We start from the raw sequence: 19,751 nt of genomic DNA, 5'->3' as shown, positions 1-19,751 counted from the left end.
AAAAGATCATTTTGTGGAAAAAATATGATTTTTTAATTGTACCGCTGTACGTTATAAACTTCTGTAAAGCCCTTGTGGGTTCAAAGTGCTCACCACAAATCTAGATAAGTTCCTTGGGGGGGGGGGGGGGGGGGTCTCCACTGATTAGGTACATCAGGGACTCTCCAAACGTGACATGGTGTCCAATCTGAATTCCAGCCAATTTTGCATTGAAAAAGTCAAACGGCGCTCCTTCCATTCTGAGCTCTGCCATGCGCCGAAACAGTGGTTCCCCCCCACATATCAGGTATCAGCGTACTCAGGACAAATTGCACAATAACTTTTGCAGTCCAATTTCTCCTGTTACCCTTGGTAAAGAAAAAAAAAAATTGAACCTGAAGTATTTTTTTTTTTTTTTTTTGGAAAAAAAAAGCTAGATGTTCATTTTTTTTTAAAAAATTCAAAAAAATTCCTGTGATGCTCCTAAAGGGTTAATAAACTTCTTGAATGTGGTTTTGAGCACCTTAAGGGGTGCAGTTTTTAGAATGGTGTCACTTTTGGGTATTTTCTATCATATAGACCCCTCAAAGTGGCTTCAAATGTGATGTGGTCCACAAAATAAAATGGTGTTGTAAAAATGAGAAATCGATGGTCAACTTTTAACCCTTATAACTTCCTAACAAAAAAAAAAAAAAATTTGGCTCCAAAATTGTGCTGATGTAAAGTAAACATGTGGGAAATGTTAGTTATCAAGTTTTTTGTGTGCCGTATCTCTGTGATTTAAGGGCATAAAAATTCAAAGTTGGAAAATTGCGAAATTTTCACCAAATTTCCGTTTCTCACAAACAAACGCAAGTTATTTGAATGAAATTTTACCACTAACATGAAGTACAATATGTCACGAGAAAACAACGTCAGAATCACCGGGATCCATGGAAGCGTTCCAGAGTTATGACCTCATAAAGGTACAGTGGTCAGAATTGTAAAAATTGGCCCGGTCATGAACGTGCAAACCACCCTTGGGGGTGAAGGGGTTAAATGTTTGTTTAGTATTTATCATCTTGCATGTCCCGCGTTATGTATGGTATGTTATGCAGTTTACCAATCAGATTAATTGATATTATATTTAGATTTTTTTTACTAGGCCACATGGAATAATTCACATGCCTTGAGCAAGTGGTAAACCTAAATTTAATGTCAACATATTTTACATGGTGAATCCTTATGCCAAAAGGAACAAATTTGAGGAGAGATATATTATGAATATTTTTTTTTTTTTTCTCTTCCCCATAGAGTTGTACATAGCATAATCGCTGCTAAATGGGTGGGAGGCAAAGCCGTAACCACATGGGCAAACATCTCTAACAATTTCCGGGTATAAAGGAATTGCCTCATGCACAGTCAGTTTTGATGAACGGTTGAATTTTTCTATTTCTTTGAGAACAAGTGAAACATTTTGCTGAAATATGGTCAATCTGCTGCGATTGGAGACGGAGTGAAATCTTATTCCTTGCGGCAACGCTTTGCCTGCTCCATGTCATCCAAATACTTGTCAAAATCAAACTATGGCAGCAGTAGCACTGTCAGGACCCAAGTCCTCTTGCGCCTGGCAGTCCTCCCGTAGGCCACTCTTCCTAACTGCTACCTCAGTCAGAGCTTCTTTAGCAAGCTGTTGATCATCAAGCAATATACGATGACTTGGGTCCACATAAACAGCTGCCAGAAAAGCTTTAATTTTCCAATAGCTGTGTCTCTCTCCGTTTCATTGAAGCAGAAATGCCATCTGCGATTAAACAGCAAAATAGCAAGTTCTTCCGCTCCCTCATGAAAATGCCAGGAGTTAAATCCTCAGCTTGTAATTTTTTAGTCACAGTAAATGGATGATTAAGCAATTCCTTCAATTCAGCCACCTGTGTCCATTGACCTTCATTTAGGGGAACCCGAGGGTTCGCCATACCTATAAGAAACGGTTTTAGTTGATCAACAATTGCCCTTTCCCAGCACGTCTCTTCAAGATGGGATCAATTTTAGGGGTTCTGGCGGCAATAACCAATTTCCTCACTTTTCCAATCAGATTTCCAGCATGTCCCTCTTGCAGACTATCTCTTATTGCCAGCTGCAGCGTGTGCACAACACAGCGCATGTGATGAATAGGAAAGTGTTTTGAAGCAGCTTCATCAAGATCATCTATTTCTACAGTATAATTTTGTTGTTCTTCTGTAGTAATATCTGTTTGTTCCTCACTTACATGAACAGCACTGTGGCCTTCCATCTCAAACATACTGAATCTTAAATGTTCCGCTAGCTGTTGTTCATTACTCTCATTCATCAGGGTAATTGTACTTATGTTTGAAGCATGTCCGTTACAATAGCAAGAACCTGTTCTTTTTTGAGTTCGTAATGTTGCAGAACTTTTTCCACTAAGGCCTGGAGAAACTGGCTGCTGTGAGGAGCTTTAGTATCTTTTACTGCCAGCGTGCTGGTAACAATTTCTTTGTTGTCACAAACATATCGAACATTGATGGCAAAATAGTTCACTCTGACGTGTGCAGGCGTCCAGTGTAAGAAACATAAAGCGTCTTTTGAGAGTCTTAAGATCTTCCTTTTGTTTAAGGGCTTCTTCAATCACTAATTTTCTAATACTTTCTCTTTCCAGAGAAACACCAAGTTTGCGGCCATTTCTCCATTAAGAGCTGTAAAAGCTGGTCGTGCAAATAATGATAATGGTACACCGTCCTTCACAACAAGCTGGAGGAGCTGTCTGTTAGACATATCTGCTGTCATTGTTACAGTAACTTTGTCACTTACAACATATCTTGTTAATGATGTTTGAGACGCTCTTTCCTCCTCCTTTGCCTGGCAGGAAGTGTTAGTCTGTGTGCTACCCGGCTTTCATTCTTTTTGGTACAGATATGATATGGAGACAGATATGGATAAATGGATATATAGAAAGAGCAGATTTCTAATCTGTTTTTGCTATTGAAAACATTATCTCTGAGCTCAAAAACCTTTCAGGTGATGCGGTTTTTTAAAAATCTGATCGGCTTTTGCAGCTGAAAAACGTATCCACAAAAAACGCTGTGTGTGAATGTAGCCTTAGATCAGGAAGAGAACAGCCATTTATAGGACACTTCATAACTTTCCCCAAATTCCTATGAAAAAATATTCAGCACATTCTGCATTGAACTACTGTACCCAATTTATTATATAATTTTAGGAGTCGGAGTCGGTCCATTTTATACCGACTCCAAAATGAGCAACGACTCCGACTCCACAGCCCTGCATGATATGATGCATCGTTTGAATATAGTAAACCATGTCATATCAAAACGATTTATATATGTCAGTGTTTAATAAATTAGTATGTGTTTGAAAAAATTTGGGACTCTAGGGTTAAGTTTAAGGCTTGTGATAAAACACTCCGGGATCGCCTTTGCTGGGGTCAAAGGTCACGTGCGTTCAGCATGAAACTCAGGCGCAGAGCTGGGATTCGGGTATAACTGACACTGGGTCAGGTTTATTAACGGTGAAAGCAATGCATAAAGAAATAAAACATAAAACAAATCCTTGCCTGTCCGGCACTAACTAAACAAGGTACAACCTAACTACCAACTGGCGGGCTTCTCCCGTCCAGCCAAACCACAGTTGCAGTGGGCACTGCTTCCACTCACGTGTGTCTCTCACACAGACAGACTCTCTGTGTTCCCAGGCTGAGACACTCACACAACCACCTGGCATCCTTTTATATCCGCCTCCCATTATTCATTAGTAACCAGGTGCGCTACTGACCAGACTAGGCCACATAGGAAAGGTATCTGGGCGAGATATACCTGCCCTCATCCACTATTCCCACATATCCCTCCCCCCGCTCAGACCACTCCGGTCGAGCAATGACACCCGCCAAACAGTGCACTCGGGACAGGGCATCTGCATTCCCCATCTGTACCCCGGGGCAGTGCTCCACCATAAAAGTGTAGGCCTGCAGGGCAAGGAACCACCAGGTCACCCGGCTATTCCATTCCTTGTGCAAGTGCATCCACTTGAGAGGCGCATGGTCAGTGATCAGCCTGAACTTTCGGCCCACCAGGTAATATTTCAGGGCCTCTAGAGCCCACTTAACGACTGGATACCTTTGCTCATGTTTATTCAGCTTCCTGCTGAGATAGAGGACTGGGTGTTCCACTCCGTCCCTCACTTGTGAGAGTACGGCCCCGATACCGGTATCAGAGGCATCCGTTTGTACCACAAACTCGCTGCAGAAGTCCGGAGTCACCAGTACTGGTTGAGAGCAAAGTGCCCGTTTTAGGCTATGGAAGGCTTCTTCAGCCGCTAAACTCCATTTAATCATGACGGAGTCTTTCCCTTTGGTAAGATCCGTCAGGGGGGGTAGCGATGGCTGCAAAATTGGGTATGAACCGGTGATAATAGCCGGCGATCCCCAGAAAGGCTTGCACCTGCTTCTTGTTGACAGGTTGCGGCCAGTCCTGAACCACCTGAATCTTATCAAGCTGGGGTTTAACAATACCCCTTCCAATTACATACCCCAAATACCGGGCTTCTTCTAGCACGATGTGACATTTCTTGGGGTTCGCGGTTAGACCCGCCTCCCACAGGTCGTCAATCACAGCTTGTACTTTCTGGAGATGAGTCTCCCAGTCCAAGCTGTAAGTGACAATGTCATCCAAATAGGCCGAAGCGTACTGCCTATGTGGCCTCAGGACTCGATCCATCAGTCTCTGGAAGGTCGCCGGTGCCCCGTGCAGTCCAAATGGCATATACACATACTGAAATAAACCTTCCGGCGTAGCAAATGCCGTCTTTTCTCTGGCATCCTCCGCCAGAGGGATCTGCCAATATCCCTTTGTTAGGTCTAGGGTCGTAATATACCGGGCTTTTCCTAACCGATCTATAACTCGTCGACCCGGGGCATAGGGTAGGCATCAAATTTTGAGACCGCATTCAGTTTCCTGAAGTCATTGCAGAACTGGATGGTGCCGTCCGGTTTAGGAATTAGCACAATCAGGCTGGACCAAGCACTGTGCGATTCCTCAATGATTCCTAACTCTAACATTGCCTTCACTTCTCGGGAAGCGGCTTCACAGTAGGGTTTTACGTGAACTGTGACACCAGGTTCCGTTACGATGTCATGGTTCATTAGCGTAGTCTGCCTGGGTTTTTCTGAGAAAAACTTTTGGTTGTGAAGTAGAAACTGCCTGACCTCAGTCTTTTGCCGCTTCGAGAGAGTCTCTGCAACCTGTACCTCCGGTGCGGTATGCGAGCAAACGGGACGGGCCAGCTCCGCTGACAAGGCAGACCGATCCTTCCAGGGTTTTATCAGATTTACATGATAAATCTGTTCAGGTTTCCGTTTACCTGCCTGGTATACTTTGTAGTTTACTTCACCAACTCTTTCCTTGATCTCAAAGGGGCCCTGCCACTTTGCCAGGAACTTACTGTCCACCGTGGGGACCAGGATCAACACCCTATCTCCGGGTGCAAACGTACGGATCTTGGCGCCCCTATCATAGATTCTTTTTTGGGCTCCTTGAGCCTGTATCATGTGTTCTTTGACTATAGGCATAACAGCCGCAATATGGCCCTGCATTTGTGTGACGTGATCTATCACCATTTTAAATGGAGTGACCTGACCCTCCCAGGTTTCTTTTGCAACGTCTAACAGTCCGCGAGGACGTCGGGCGTACAATAACTCGAAAGGCGAGAATCCCGTGGAAGACTGGGGTACTTCCCTGATGGCAAAAAGCAAATACGGAAGTAAATAGTCCCAGTTCTTCCCATCCTTGTCTATCACCTTTCTCAGCATCTGCTTCAGAGTTTTATTGAACCGTTCGACCAACCCGTCTGTTTGAGGGTGATACACGGATGTGCGTAACGGTTCGATTTGTAACAATCGGTAGAGCTCCTTCATTACCCTGGACATAAAGGGAGTCCCCTGGTCGGTGAGTATCTGTTTTGGTATACCGACCCAACTAAACACATGCACCAGTTCCTTGGCAATCGTCTTGGTGGCCGTGTTACGCAAAGGGATGGCCTCCGGGTAACGCGTGGCATAATCCAAGATGACCAGGATATGTTGGTGTCCACGTGCAGCCCGTGGAAGGGGCCCAACTAAATCCATCCCAATCCTCTCAAACGGGACTTCAATAATAGGTAGGGGTACCAAAGGGCTACAGAACCGGGGCTTAGGTGCAGAGGCTTGGCAGTCAGGACAAGACTCACAATATACACGAATATCATGATGCATGCCTGGCCAGACAAAACAGTGTAATATCCTTTCGGTGGTTTTCTGGACTCCCAGGTGACCTCCCATCACATGTCCATGGGCCAGGTCCAGCACCTGCCGCCAGTAGGGTTTTGGTGCGACTAATAGTTGCGCCATGTCTTCCCCCTTTTTCTCTGATAGAGTAAATCATTCTCCAGAACCATGTAAGGATACGCCAGCCTAGAGCCAGGTTCTACGGGTACCCCATTTATCACTTTTACATTTGTCCTAGCCTGAGAAAGGGTAGGATCCTTTATTTGCTCGCTGTGGAAGTCATCTTTCTGAACTTCTAAATCCGGCAAACGGGGAGGTGGACGGCTGTCGGCCTCCTCCTCTTCCCCGGTCTCCTCCGTATCACCAGCCATGACTGAAAACGGGAACTGCAGGTCATTTCCAGCAGACTCTTCCCCCGAGTCTTCCAGGGGTTCGGGACCCACACGCGCCCTGGGAGAAGAATCATGTACACCATTACCCTGGGGTATCAACTGATTCTCCCACAATTGCCAGAAGTGGGGAAAATCCCAGCCCAGGATAACATCATGCAATAAAGTGGGACTCGTCCCGGCGTTATGTTGCACAGACCCATAGGAAGTAGTAATGCATATGACCGTGGTGAGGTACGAACAGGTGTCTCCATGCACACACGTTACAGAAAATTTGATGGTCCAGTCGGGGCTAACACCAGACTGGCCTTCACCAGAGTCACCACACTTCCCGAGTCTAACAATGCCACCACATTCCCCCCCCCCCCCCCCCCCATCAACAGTTAAATCACACAAGTGTTTTTCCACATCCTTTTGACCATCATTCACACTCACTACCCGTGCAACCATAGACATGCGGTTTTTAGAGTCTGTGACGTCGCACTGCATGGGTTCAGTAGTGAGCGGACAGTTCGCAACAATGTGTCCCATCTCTTGGCAGCGGAAACACCTAACCGGCCCCTTGCTTAGACCATAGTTTGTTACTCTCAGCCTCTCATTGCGGGCAGTCCCGGTTTCCCCCCCACTGTCTTAGGGATTTTTCCTTCTCCCCTACTCCCTGGAACAGTCTTACCGGTTCCACGTGGAGATGATGAAAAACGAGGAGGGGTAGCGTCGTCTCGGAGTCCTTCCGCCACGGAGTAACGTTCAACCAGATCCACCAGTTGATCTGCCGTCGTAGGATTTCCATGGCTTACCCACTTCCTCAGGGCTGGCGGTAGAGCTCTCAGGTACTTGTCCATGACGACTCTCTGGATTATCTCTGGTGCTGTCAGCACCTCGGGTTGTAGCCACTTCTTCGTCACATGGATCAGGTCGAACATCTGTGACCGCAGTGGTTTATCAGGCTGATAAGTCCATTGATTCACTCTCTGTGCACGGACAGCGGTCGTCACTCCCAGCCGGGACAAGATCTCGGCTTTCAGTTTGTCAAAGTCCTGCACAGCTTCAGGCTCAAGTCATAAGCCTTTTGGGCCTCACCGGAAAGAAACGGGGCAATCAGGCCGGCCCATCGTGCCTTCGGCCATTTTTCTCGCACCGCCGTCCGTTGAGACGTGGTCAGGTATGCCTCGACGTCATCTTCGGTCGTCATCTGCCAGTACCGACTCACGTGAATCACTCTCGACTCTGCTTCCAGGTTAACCTCAGGTAAGCTAGCCAGGTGCTGCGCCACCTGCTGGAGAAGCGAACGAGCGGTAGCTGTCATGTCCACCAACTCCTTCAGCTGGGCCATCATCACCCGATTAGGCCTGTTTCACACTTCCGTTTTTGTGTCCGCCAAACGGATCCGTTTCCGTTTTTTTGACGGAAACTGATGCAAACGGATCCGTTTTTTTAAAAACGGATCCGTTTTTGATGGATCCGCGGTAACCGTAATGGAAGTCTATGGGACAAAAAAACGGATCCTGCAAAAAATGGCGGATCCGTTTTTTTACGGAAAACAACGGATTTTGACGGATTTGAAAAAACGGAAGTGTGAAACATGCCTTAGCTTCTTGCTGGACGGCGGTGGACTGTACCAGCGCTTTCACCACGTCCTCCATGCTCATGCTTCCAACGTGATGCCCGCGTTCTCCACCACAATGTGATAAAACACTTCGGGATGGCCTTTGCTGGGGTCAAAGGTCACGTGCGTTCAGCATGAAACTCAGGCACAGAGCTGGGATTTCGGGTATAACTGACACTGGGTCAGGTTTATTAACGGTGAAAGCAATGCATAAAGAAATAAAACATAAAACAAATCCTTGCCTGTCCGGCACTAACTAAACAAAGTACAACCTAACTACCAACTGGCTGGCTTCTCCCGTCCAGCCAAACCACAGTTGCAGTGGGCACTGCTTTCACTCATGTGTGTCTCTCACACAGACAGGCTCTCTGTGTTCCCAGGCTGAGACACTCACACAACCACCTGGCATCCTTTTATATACACCTCCCATTATTCATTAGTAACCAGGTGCGATACTGACCAGACTAGGCCACATAGGAAAGGTATCTGGGCGAGATACCTGCCCTCATCCACTATTCCCACAGGCTATAATCGTGGAAGAGGGAAAGCCAGTGAGTGAGGATAGAATAGCCTGGGGGGGGGGGGCCCCGGCCAAAAAAAAAAAAAAAAAAAATCTGCCCCCAGCCACCCCAGAAAAGGCGCATCTGTAAGATGCGCCTTTCCTGGCACTTAGCCTCTCTATTTCCACTGCCTTTAGTGTTGACATTAACCCCTTATTAACCAACATGCCGCCTTGCTATTGTAAGGTGACATTAACCCAGGTTAATAATGGAGAGGTGTCAATAAGACACCTCTCCATTATTAATCCAATATAGTAAAGGGTTAAAAAAAAGACATTAAAAATTTTAATGAAATATTACACAAAGTTTTTTACCAAATTTATTATGCTGCCCAACAGAATCCCTTGTTCTCCTGTAACCAAAAAACAAACAAACCGAACAATATCCATACCTCTTCGCAGTTCAGTCAGGTCCCCCGCTGCAATCCATCACAAGGGCTTAACTAGTTTACAACCGGGACCCGTGCTAATGCTACTGGCATACATGTCTGTGCAGGCATTAGCACCGGTCCCGGTTGTAGACTAGTTAACCTCTTGTGATAGATTGCAGCGCAGGACCTGACTGAATGGCAGAGAGGTATGGATATTGGTTGGGGGTTTTTTTTGGTTACAGGAGAACAAGGGATTCTGTTGGATTAGCAAAGTAAATTTGGTCAAAAACTTTGTGTTAGGCCGGTTTCACACTAGCGCATTTTCAACGCGCGCACGGCCGGGGGTAGCTCCGCCCCCGATCCGGCTCTCTGCCCGGCGTGCCCGCCCCTTCCTTGTAGCGCCGCCTCCTAGCGGACAGCGGCGCCTGCGATCGGCGCACCCTATCTTTAGCATAGGGTGTGCCGATCGTGCGCAGGCCGTGCGCTAGTTGCGCTTTGACCTGCGCTGCGCACTTTTGACGGTGCGCCGTGCGCGCCAAAATCAAACTTTTCGGATTTTGGCGCGCACGGCGCACCGTCAAAAGTGCGCAGCGCAGGTCAAAGCGCAACTAGCGCACGGCCTGCGCACGATCGGCGCACCCTATGCTAAAGATAGGGTGCGCCGATCGCAGGCGCCGCTGTCCGCTAGGAGGCGGCGCTACAAGGAAGGGGCGGGCACAGAGCCGGATCGGGGGCGGAGCTACCCCCGGCCGTGCGCGCGCTGAAAATGCGCTAGTGTGAAACCGGCCTAATTCATTAAAATAATTTTTAGCGTGTGTGTCTCTTTTTTTAACCTTTTACTATTGGATTAATAATGGATAGGTGTCTTATTGACATCTCTGTTAACCCGGCTTAATGTCACCTTCCAATAGCAAGGTGACATTAACCCCTTATTATCCCATGAGCCACCCCTAAAGGCAGTGGGACTAGAGAGACTAAGTGCCAGGTAAGGTTTTTCTGGGGTGGTGGCAATAACCATGGTCCCTCTCTAGGCTATTAATATCTGTCCTCAGTCCCTGGCTTTCCCTCTCTGGCGGAGAAAATTGTGCAGGAGCCCACATGATTTTTTTCCCGTGATTATAGCCTTAAATTTAACCCCTAGCGTTCCAAATTTTTAATAACACAAACTAGTTTAGTAAGCACTGAAATATATAAATCGTTTTGATATGACATGGTTTACTATATGTAAACCATGCGTCATTTCATGTCAGGTTCTGTAATGATTTTACAGAAGCCTGCAATTCATTTAGCGGCTATTATGTTATGTAGAACATATATATTTCCCCCCTCCCCCCCTTCTTCTATGTGTATATATCTATTTTGTTTTGTGTTTTAACCTGTCATTGGGCTCCATTATATGTCCATTTTGCTAGCTCGCGAGAAAATCTCACCGTACGTATGCCATACAGATGTCACACGGATCTTTTGATGCGAGGAAATCGCATCAAAAACGGATTACATACAGATCACTGCTCATGAAACATTGACGCGACTCTTGGCGGTAACAAAAAAAAAAAAAAAAAAAAAAAAAAAAATGGACGGGTTTTTATACGCCATGTGTGACTTCAGCCTAAATAACACGCTTGGTTCGGATAACACCCCACTCCCCCCACCCCCCCCCCCCCCCGAGCATATTCGCTCATCACTCGCTATAGTGGACTGATAAATGTCCCTGGTGTCCACGGGTTTAATGAGTAAGCTCATAGAGAGTAGTGACGTCACTAATATTACCCCTGGTGTTCTATATGAAATTATATTCCTAGCATAAATACTTCATATAAACTAAAAATTCAAAGAACCATGTAAGAATATATGGAATGTGTCCGGATATATGTCAGTGCTCTTTTGTATGTGAAGCAACTGTGAGCTGAAAATCATTTGAAGATAAAAAAAAACTGACAAAAAAAAAAAACAAAAACCCACAACAAACTATAAACACACCACACTGCTCAGAGTACAACCTTTCCCTGGAACCTTTTCTCGTTTTTTACTTTTGGCCACGTCAGTTCTGCGGTGCGGTGACCTTGTCAGAAAGTCGTTTCTGAGCTTCTCTAAAAGCGCTGGCCAGAAACCGAGGTGGAGCAGCCCCTTCAGATGAAATCATTCATCATCTGTCTCGGCCTCTCCGTTTTGGTCACCGAAATGTTAAAAACTCGGAAGATAAGATGTTAGGAGGGTATAAACCCTCTGCTGCTTCATCAGAAACATTGTATAAGAACACAATGAACCTTTATTTGCAGTTGTAATTTATTTAGAATTGCAGGGCGATAACCCAGGTGGTCAGAATAGGGAGGGGAACATTACTCAGGTATCTCTACAAAATCAAGGACCTTTATTGGGAATCAGTCAGTACGCTTTTTGCTTCCCCATGAGAGCAGTGTGATGTAGGGGCAGAGACCCCGACTCCAGCGATGCGTCACTTACTGGGCTGCTTGCTGCAGTTTGATTAAAATCCTGGTTTTAGCTGCTGCTGATCTAGCAGTTCTCTCATGCCACCACTGATTGAACACAGAATTCGCCCAAGATTATGCTGTTGATTATGGGTGACTACATAAAACAAACCTCTTGCTTATTAGTCCTCTAGTGATTAAACAAATATTTTATCACCTGGAGATTATCAAAATTGCATCAAGCAGCCCAATAAGTGACATCACTGGATTCAGGGTCTCCATTATGTCACTTTTCCCGTTAGGTGGTCTCTCCACTCTTCCTCCAGACTCTGGGACCTTGATTTCCAAGGTCTAGTGTGAAGTCTCCACGATCAGTGATGGTTTGGGGAGCCATGTCATCTGCTGGTGTAGGTCCACTGTGTTTTATCATGACCAAAGTCAGCGCAGCCGTCTACCAGGACATTTTAAAGCACTTCATGCTTACCTCTGCCGACAAGCTTTTTGGAGATGGAAATGTCATTCTCCAGCAGGACTTGGTCCCTGTCCACACTGCCAAAAGTACCAATACCTGGTGTACACACAACAGTATCACTGTGCTTGATTGGAAGCAAACTCACCTGACCTTAACCCCATAGAGAATCTATGGAGTATTGTCAAGAGGAAGATGAGAGACACCAGACCCAACAATGCAGACGAGAAGAAGGCTGCTAACAAAGCAACCTGGGCTTCCATAACCCCTCAGCAGTGCCACAGGCTGATCGATCGCCTCCATGCCACGCCGCAGTAATTGATGCAAAAGGAGCCCGACCAAGTATTGAGTGCATTTACTGAACATACATTTCAGTAGGACAACATTTCGGAACTTACAGTCATTTTTTCAAGCTGGTGTTATAAAGTATTCTAATTTACTGAGATAATGACTTTTGGGTTTTCATTGGCTGTAAGCCATAATCATCAACATTACCAGAAATAAACACGTGAAATAGATCACTCTGTGCGTAATGACTCTATAGAATCGTAGAGTTGGAAGGGACCTCCTGGGCCATCTGGTCCAACCCCCTGCTCAAAGCAGAATTCGCTAAATCATCCCAGTCAGATGTCTGTCCAGCCTCTGTTTGAAGACTTCCATTGAAGGAGAACTCACCACTTCTCGTGGCAGCTTGTTCCACTCATTGATCACTCTGTCTAAAGTGATTCTATAGGAGATTCACTTTTTGTATTGAAGAAGTGAAATAAATTTACTTTTAGATGATATTCAAAATTTGTGAGATGCACCTGTATATATCCTGGAGCAATTTCATGAAGTGCCCTGCACCCAATGTGCCCAGAGACTTACATCTCACGGTGCCATCCTTTCCTCCACCAATACAGGAAATTACATGACACTTCCTGTTCCGAGCAGGATAAACCGATCCTACAGATCTATGACTGCTTAAATTTCAGAGCGTTGACTACATTTTGGCATCAGAATTATTAATATTAATTAGAATGAGCTTCATTTGGGCATTTCACGTATTTGAATAAATGATTACCTCCATCCCCTTTAAATACAGCAATCAGTTCAGTTACTTGTATGGAAGACACATCCCATTAAGTTATTGACCTTTCCATTATTGATCTTTGGTTAAGAGTAAGGAATCGCTTGTTTCCAGCAATTAGGGCTAATGAAATGTGTAAGAGCAGAGGTGATGTATAGTAATGGAGTCAGTCGCCAATAGTTGCTTCCGCTGATACATTGCGATTGGGATACCGCGGCTCAGCGTTCCAAGCGCCATAAATTGTGTCATCTCCTAAACAAATTAATTAGCCTCTTCCTCAATAACCGCTCCTGTAGATCATCAAAAACATCTCAGAGTAGGTTTGTCTTCCACGTCTCCGTCAAATGTTGCAGAAGGTATCCCCTAGTCCTGGAAGATGGCTGATAGAGGTAAATCCTGTTAGATGTGGGTCCTAGCGCAAGAATGGCGCCAACTTGGCAATTCATTGTGATTCCATAGCATTAAAGGGACACGTATGCGCGGTAATTTCTCCACTCCAAGAGATCACGTGCCTGGTCCCAGTGTTCCAAATAGATGTGGGTCCCCGCATCCGTCTTTAAAATAGGGACCACATCCATAAAAAAAAAAAAAAAAAAAAGATTCTCCAATGATGAAAAAAATAGGTATTTATAAAACTTCACATTTATTTCCAAACTTTAAGGGTATGTGCACACGTTGCAGATTGTGCTGTGGATTTGGCCAAATCCACAGGTCAGAAGACCTGCGTTTTACCTGCGGATTAGCCGGCGGTTTGCCCCTGCATTTTGACACCTGGTCATGGAACAGGCGTCAAACCGCTGCGGATTCCGCACAAAGAATTGACATGATGCGGATTTAAAACCGCGGAGAAATCCACGGCGTTTTTTTTAAAATCCATTGAATATAAAAAGGTGCTGTACAACGCAGCAGAATCCGCAACGTGTGCACACACCCTAAAACTGGTATTTTTCAGCGAACCACACATAATCCAACACGTTTTGACATTAAGCCTTAATCGTGGTATTATTAAGGGTATGTGCGCGTGTTGCAGAATCTGCATATTTTGGCAGAATCCAAAGGTCAAAATCCGCATGTTTTTCCTGCGTTTTTACACCTGCGGATTCCTAGAATGGAATGGGTGTAAAAACGCTGCGGAATCCGCACAAAGAATTGACATGCTGCGGAAAATAAAACCTCTGCGTTTCCGCGCTGATTTCTCTGCAGCGGTTTTTTGCCCCCCATTGAATAACATTGTACTGTAAATCACTAGCCAATCTGCAGCGTGTGCACATACCCTTATCTTGAGAGCAGCATTTTCTGAGCCCCTATGGAAATAAATGAAAAGAGCGGCATATAGGACGCCACCTCTCCATTCCCTATTCTTGTCTATCAGACATTTATGATATATCCTGTTAATATACAGGACATATCCTGGATGGAACGATCTACAGAAATGTTATTGGACAACATTAACGCTGTTCCCTGGTGTTGCTTTTCAGGACTCTGAAGCCCCAGTGGCACTTGTAGCGGCAGCCATATTGGTTGTCACCAAGTTTTCTTGATAAAATAAATCTCTTTATGGGGTAAAAGTATGAAGGGCTTTCAGCTTTTACAGTGTAAAACAAAAATAATTTTTTTTTTTTTTTTTTTTTTTTATTTATTTATAAAATCGTCACATCCATTACCCTTTCTCCCCTTTTAAAGAGTATGGAGAGACAGACGGGGCAGTTTTTAGTGGAAATAGCCAATAGGTTTCCTAATGTTGTGTTCTATAGGGCCCATGGGGGGGGTGCATAAATTATTCATAATGACTAGGGATGAGAGAGCATGTCTGGATAAGGTGTTATCTAAGCATGCTCGGGTGCTAAACTAGTGTCTTCAGCGTGCTTGAAAAATACGGTCAAGTCCCTCGCCTGCACGTCGGTCTCGTGGCTGTTAGGCAATCTGTTACAGCTGTCGAACAGACGCGGCGACTCAAGCACATTATTCGAGCGCGCCGAAGATACTCCACTACTCATATGGCATCCAAGTGCAGTCGGGTGGTTTCCTAGGACTCTGACTTGCATGACTGAGCACAATCCGAATACAAGATCAATCTTGGGCTAGCAGCGATTTTTATGGCTCTTACCGAATAAGCTGCAGAGGGAACCCGGATACACGGAGCGCGCCGGCTGATCAGCTGTCCGGCGCCGCAGCTGCATGGCAGGCAAAAAACACATGCATGGACAGTGATGGACTCTCCATGCATGTGCCGTGACAGTGACACAGCCGCGACACATGCAGCTGCGGAGCCGGACAGCTGATCAGCCGGCGCCCTCCATGCATCCGGGTTCCCGCGGCAGCTATAGCGCTTGCCGAATAAGCAGGGACTTGATCAAATTCACTCAACTCTACTTATTACAATGGGAGAATATTCTCGCTTTCTCCAGAATTGTAAAGTAACCTGTGGTCAGTGGATTCTTGCCAGCACCGGAGCCCCTGACATTACGGCAGCGGAGGCTTCTGCGTCCCTTTCAGAATAATGCTCATATTTCCCGTTCACGCATTGATCCACGTAATGGAATCGTTCAGTTCTGTGACAGACTATTACTATCGCAGTAATTATGGAAGTCCAGTACGCGCCCAACAAAAAAACAAATCATTACTGCAATTTTCCAATGGGAGGAACGATCGTTTCCTCGACAGGACCAATTAAAGGACACGGCATAACGTATCGGTAAAGCGAGGCGCGGGAGGAGGTGGAACATCAATCTACATAGTTAACAGCGCACGTTATTTGGATATGGAAATCATAACTCCGCTCACCATTATCGCATTGGAGAGGCTGGTTAGTATGTGCCCCCCCACCCCGGATAAACATCGGTTAGAGATGGGTGTTCTGGGCTGTGAATATAATGGGGGGGTTTGTCACAAGTCAAAATTTCTCATGTTACTTTGCTAAAGTCAGTAAATAAAATTTCTTTTTAAGGCTTTGTGCGCACGGCCATAAGGGTGAGTGCACACTGTGCAGAATCATCTGCGGATTTGCAGGTAAAACCACAGGTAAAGTGACCTGCGGTTTACCTGCAGATTTGCCAGCGGTTTGACACTTGGACAATGGAACAGGTGTCAAACTGCTGCGGAATCCGCAGAAAGAATTGACATGCTGCGGATTTAAAGCCGCAGCAAGTCCACAAGGAAAAATCCGCAGCATGTGCACAGCGGTTTTTAAATCCCCATCGATTTGCATTGTACAATGCCTGCGGAGCCGCAACGTGTGCACATACCCTAATAGGTCTCCGCTATCTACAGAAGAGTACAGCTATGCAGCAACAAAAATGCAAGTTTTGGTGCAGTTTTTGCACTTTCTCCATCGGTTTCTACGGGTGAAAGAAGGGGGATGTGCTCCATTTTGCAAAAGCCAAGCTATTTGCATGAGATATCAGAAGCCTCAGACTTTGCTGGTACTGTAAAAAGCATCTGAAAACTTGTATTAAAAAAAAAAAAAAAATGCAGCAAAAACGCAATGTGTGAACATAGCCTGAGGGTATGTGCACACGCTGCGGATTCTGCTGTGGATCCGCAGCAGATTCTGCTGCGTTGTACAGTACCATTATTTCCTATGGAAATAAAAAAAAAAAAAACGCAGTGCAGCTGCTGCGGGTTACAATCCGCAGCATGTCAATTCTTTGTGCGGATTCCGCTGCGGTTTCCTACCTTCACCATTGTGAGGTGCAAAACCGCAGGTCTTTTACAAAATCCACAGCACTAAAAACTACATGGGCACATAGCCTAAAAGGGTTATCATATATCCCTGACATATCCACCCAGGGACGGACTTACCATTGGTGCAGATTGTGCAGCCGCACAGGCCTTTCCCACCTCCAAAACAAGAGGACTTGTGCATTATGATGCGCAATCGGACTCTGACCGGCCCATATACTGCGTTGTCTGTGTCTGCCACTGCATCCACCATATAGGCACAGTTATAGTGATCATGATCAGGTGCTGAAACCGCTCCATATGCTGAATCAGAGACATCTGCAATCCTGGCAGCTTAACCCCTTAGATGTTGTGGTCAAAAGCAACTCTGGCATCTAAACGGTTGTAAAAAGGTGTGCAGATACTATGTCATGGCAGCCAGGGCTTAATAACAAACAAACATGCCATCTGGAGTCATGTATAAGGCTTTATTCACACATCAGTATTTGCCAAACGAGGCGTGTCTCCAAAACACAGAACAGGTGTCATACAGCCGTGTGAAGAAGCCTTACCAATGAGTCAGGGTGGTTTCACATTAGCGCTTTTTAAGCGCACGCACGGCCGGGGGTAGCTCCGCCCCCGAGCCGGCTCTCTGCCCGGCGTGCCCGCCCCATGCTTGTAGCGCCGCCTCCTAGCGGACAGCGGCGCCTGCGATCGGCGCACCCTATCTTTAGCATAGGGTGCGCAGATCGTGCGCAGGCCGTGCGCTAGTTGCGCTTTGACCTGCGCTGCGCACTTTTGACGGTGCACCGTGCGCGCCAAAATCCGAAAAGTTCCATTTTGGCGCGCACGGCGCACCGTCAAGAGTGCGCAGCGCAGGTCAAAGCGCAACTAGCGCACGGCCTGCGCACGATCTGCGCACCCTATGCTAAAGATAGGGTGCGCCGATCGCAGGCGCCGCTGTCCGCTAGGAGGCAGCGCTACAAGCAAGGGGCGGGCACGCCGCGCAGAGAGCCGGCTCGGGGGCGGAGCTACCCCCGGCCGTGCGTGCGCTTAAAAAGCGCTAATGTGAAACCAGCCTAAATCAGCAGCTTGAATTCAGCAATTTTGCTTAATTTTGGCTGGGAAATTAGATTTGCATTGAGTTTACTCAATTTGAATCAAATATACATTTTTATTCTCTGAGGTCCCTCCAGACTCAAAAGCATAATAAACACAGAAAAAAAAGAAGCTAAAACGACACGCACCCGGCTCTCACCATTTCTGTTTTGCCGCCCCGCTCCGGTTGACACTGAAGGCCGGACTGCCCCAAAGAAGACGATGACCAGGCGAAGGCGGCATGACACTACAGGTAAGGGTCAGGGGAGTGTATATATATATATTTTTTCCAGCAAAATTGGAAGCAAGCAAAGAAAAAAAAAAAATCAGATTCTGGTTTATCAAAATGTTTTAGAAACTCGAGGCATATCAAATTAATTTGTTCATCACTATTCAAGCTACAGGGTTTAGTCGGAAAATGCTAATTGTAAATAAAAAGTTTTAAAACTTTTCTAAAAGCTTAACTTTTTTAAAAGAAAGCACTAACGTTTGTCGTACCCCTTTCTTTTTTTATCAAGAAATGTGTGTATGTTTAGTTATATGTATATTAGTAGGTAGCATTTTTGCTTTGCAGCGCTGGAGTCCTGGGTTGAAATCCCACCAAGAACCCCACTTGCAAGGAGTTTGTATGTTCTCCCCATGTTTGTGTGGGTTTCCTCCGGGTTCTCTGGTTTCTTTTCACACTTCAAGACATACTGATAGGGAATGTAGATTATGACAATGGCGCTAAAAAAATAGCAAAATTAATTTAGATCTAATAAATGGAAAAAAAAAAAAAAAAAAAAAAAAAAATATATATATATATATATATATACAGCACTGCCCTGCATGGTGGCCGCTATATAAAAATATCTCCCCTATTCTTTGCATTTTATCTGGAGTGCCCCTTTATGGAGCAGGCTCAGTAACGAGAGGTCGGGACCAGGACGATGTTCGTCTTCTGGTTTTTAATGCCATTGTCTCAGCCGCATAAAATGAGAGATAAAAGTGAGTAATATTTGAGGAAGAGTTGAATCACAGGGCAATAAAGAAACAGTTTAATATTCTCTTCTTCGATGGCGGCACTGAAATATTTCTCGTCTGGTTAATTACTTTTGTTAGACGTTATATGGCGGCAGTTTCCCAGGTCTGAACCTGAGTGTCGTATCAGAATGCCTGCTAATGAGACACTGGTGGGAAAACGAGACGTCCTTGTAGAGCGCGGATGAGCGTGAAGAGTTGGGTTTAGGCCTCTAATGTTGGGGTGCAGATATTAATGGGGTCCTCCGGGGCAGCCATGTTTTCTCTGCAGTCTGTCTTTCTCACTGCAGTTTGCTGAATCCTAACAATCTGCAATACACGATGGAGCTGGGGATTCGTCCATGATGAAAGGATATAAAAACGCACGCTTGCTCACCTTGTATTGCAAATGCCACAATTTTAACACGTCTACCAGCCGCATCAACCACAGGTCACAGACCAGAAGGTAGGAGTAGGTAGATGGGCGGCTTTTCCTGCGTCGCTGGCGATGTCCCACAAATGGATTCCAGAGAGCAATATGGATAAAAACTATGTAAAATCTACGCTTTTCGAGGTTTTCAAAACTCTTCTTCAGAATACAACCACATTTATGGGACATCGCCATCAGCGCAGGAAAAAAGCCGCCTATCTCCCTACTACTACCAATCTGCATTAAGCACACTGTCAGGAAAGCATGGTGGGCACCTGCTAAGGCACTCTTCATGTGACTGTTCGGGCAATGTGCATGCTTGTGGTCGTGTGCCGACTAGCTCTGTTCTTTCTTGTTCTATTGAGAAATGGAAGAAGAGTAGCTAGTCGGCAAGTAACCGCGAGAAGGCATATTGTATA

At 45.7% G+C, this 19,751-nt stretch overlaps 1 protein-coding gene across 1 annotated transcript in view; it reads right to left on the bottom strand.

The window, feature by feature from the left end:
• The window catches only part of SPOPL (speckle type BTB/POZ protein like), a 76,593-nt gene extending 59,492 nt beyond the window's left edge, over positions 1 to 17,101 (bottom strand). The window contains exon 1 of the mRNA XM_073545566.1: positions 16,947 to 17,101. Within this exon, the coding sequence (XP_073401667.1) occupies positions 16,947 to 16,949 (3 nt within the window). The 5' untranslated portion in view covers positions 16,950 to 17,101. The remainder of the gene's footprint in view (positions 1 to 16,946) is intronic.
• Positions 17,102 to 19,751: the final 2,650 nt, after the last annotated feature.

This window comes from Dendrobates tinctorius, unplaced genomic scaffold, assembly GCF_039654945.1.
Source record: "Dendrobates tinctorius isolate UK_male_01 unplaced genomic scaffold, ASM3965494v1 ptg000143l, whole genome shotgun sequence".
Taxonomy (NCBI): domain Eukaryota; kingdom Metazoa; phylum Chordata; class Amphibia; order Anura; family Dendrobatidae; genus Dendrobates; species Dendrobates tinctorius.
Note: the sequence above shows the minus strand (reverse complement) of the source record. Positions and strands in the feature narration are given on the sequence as shown.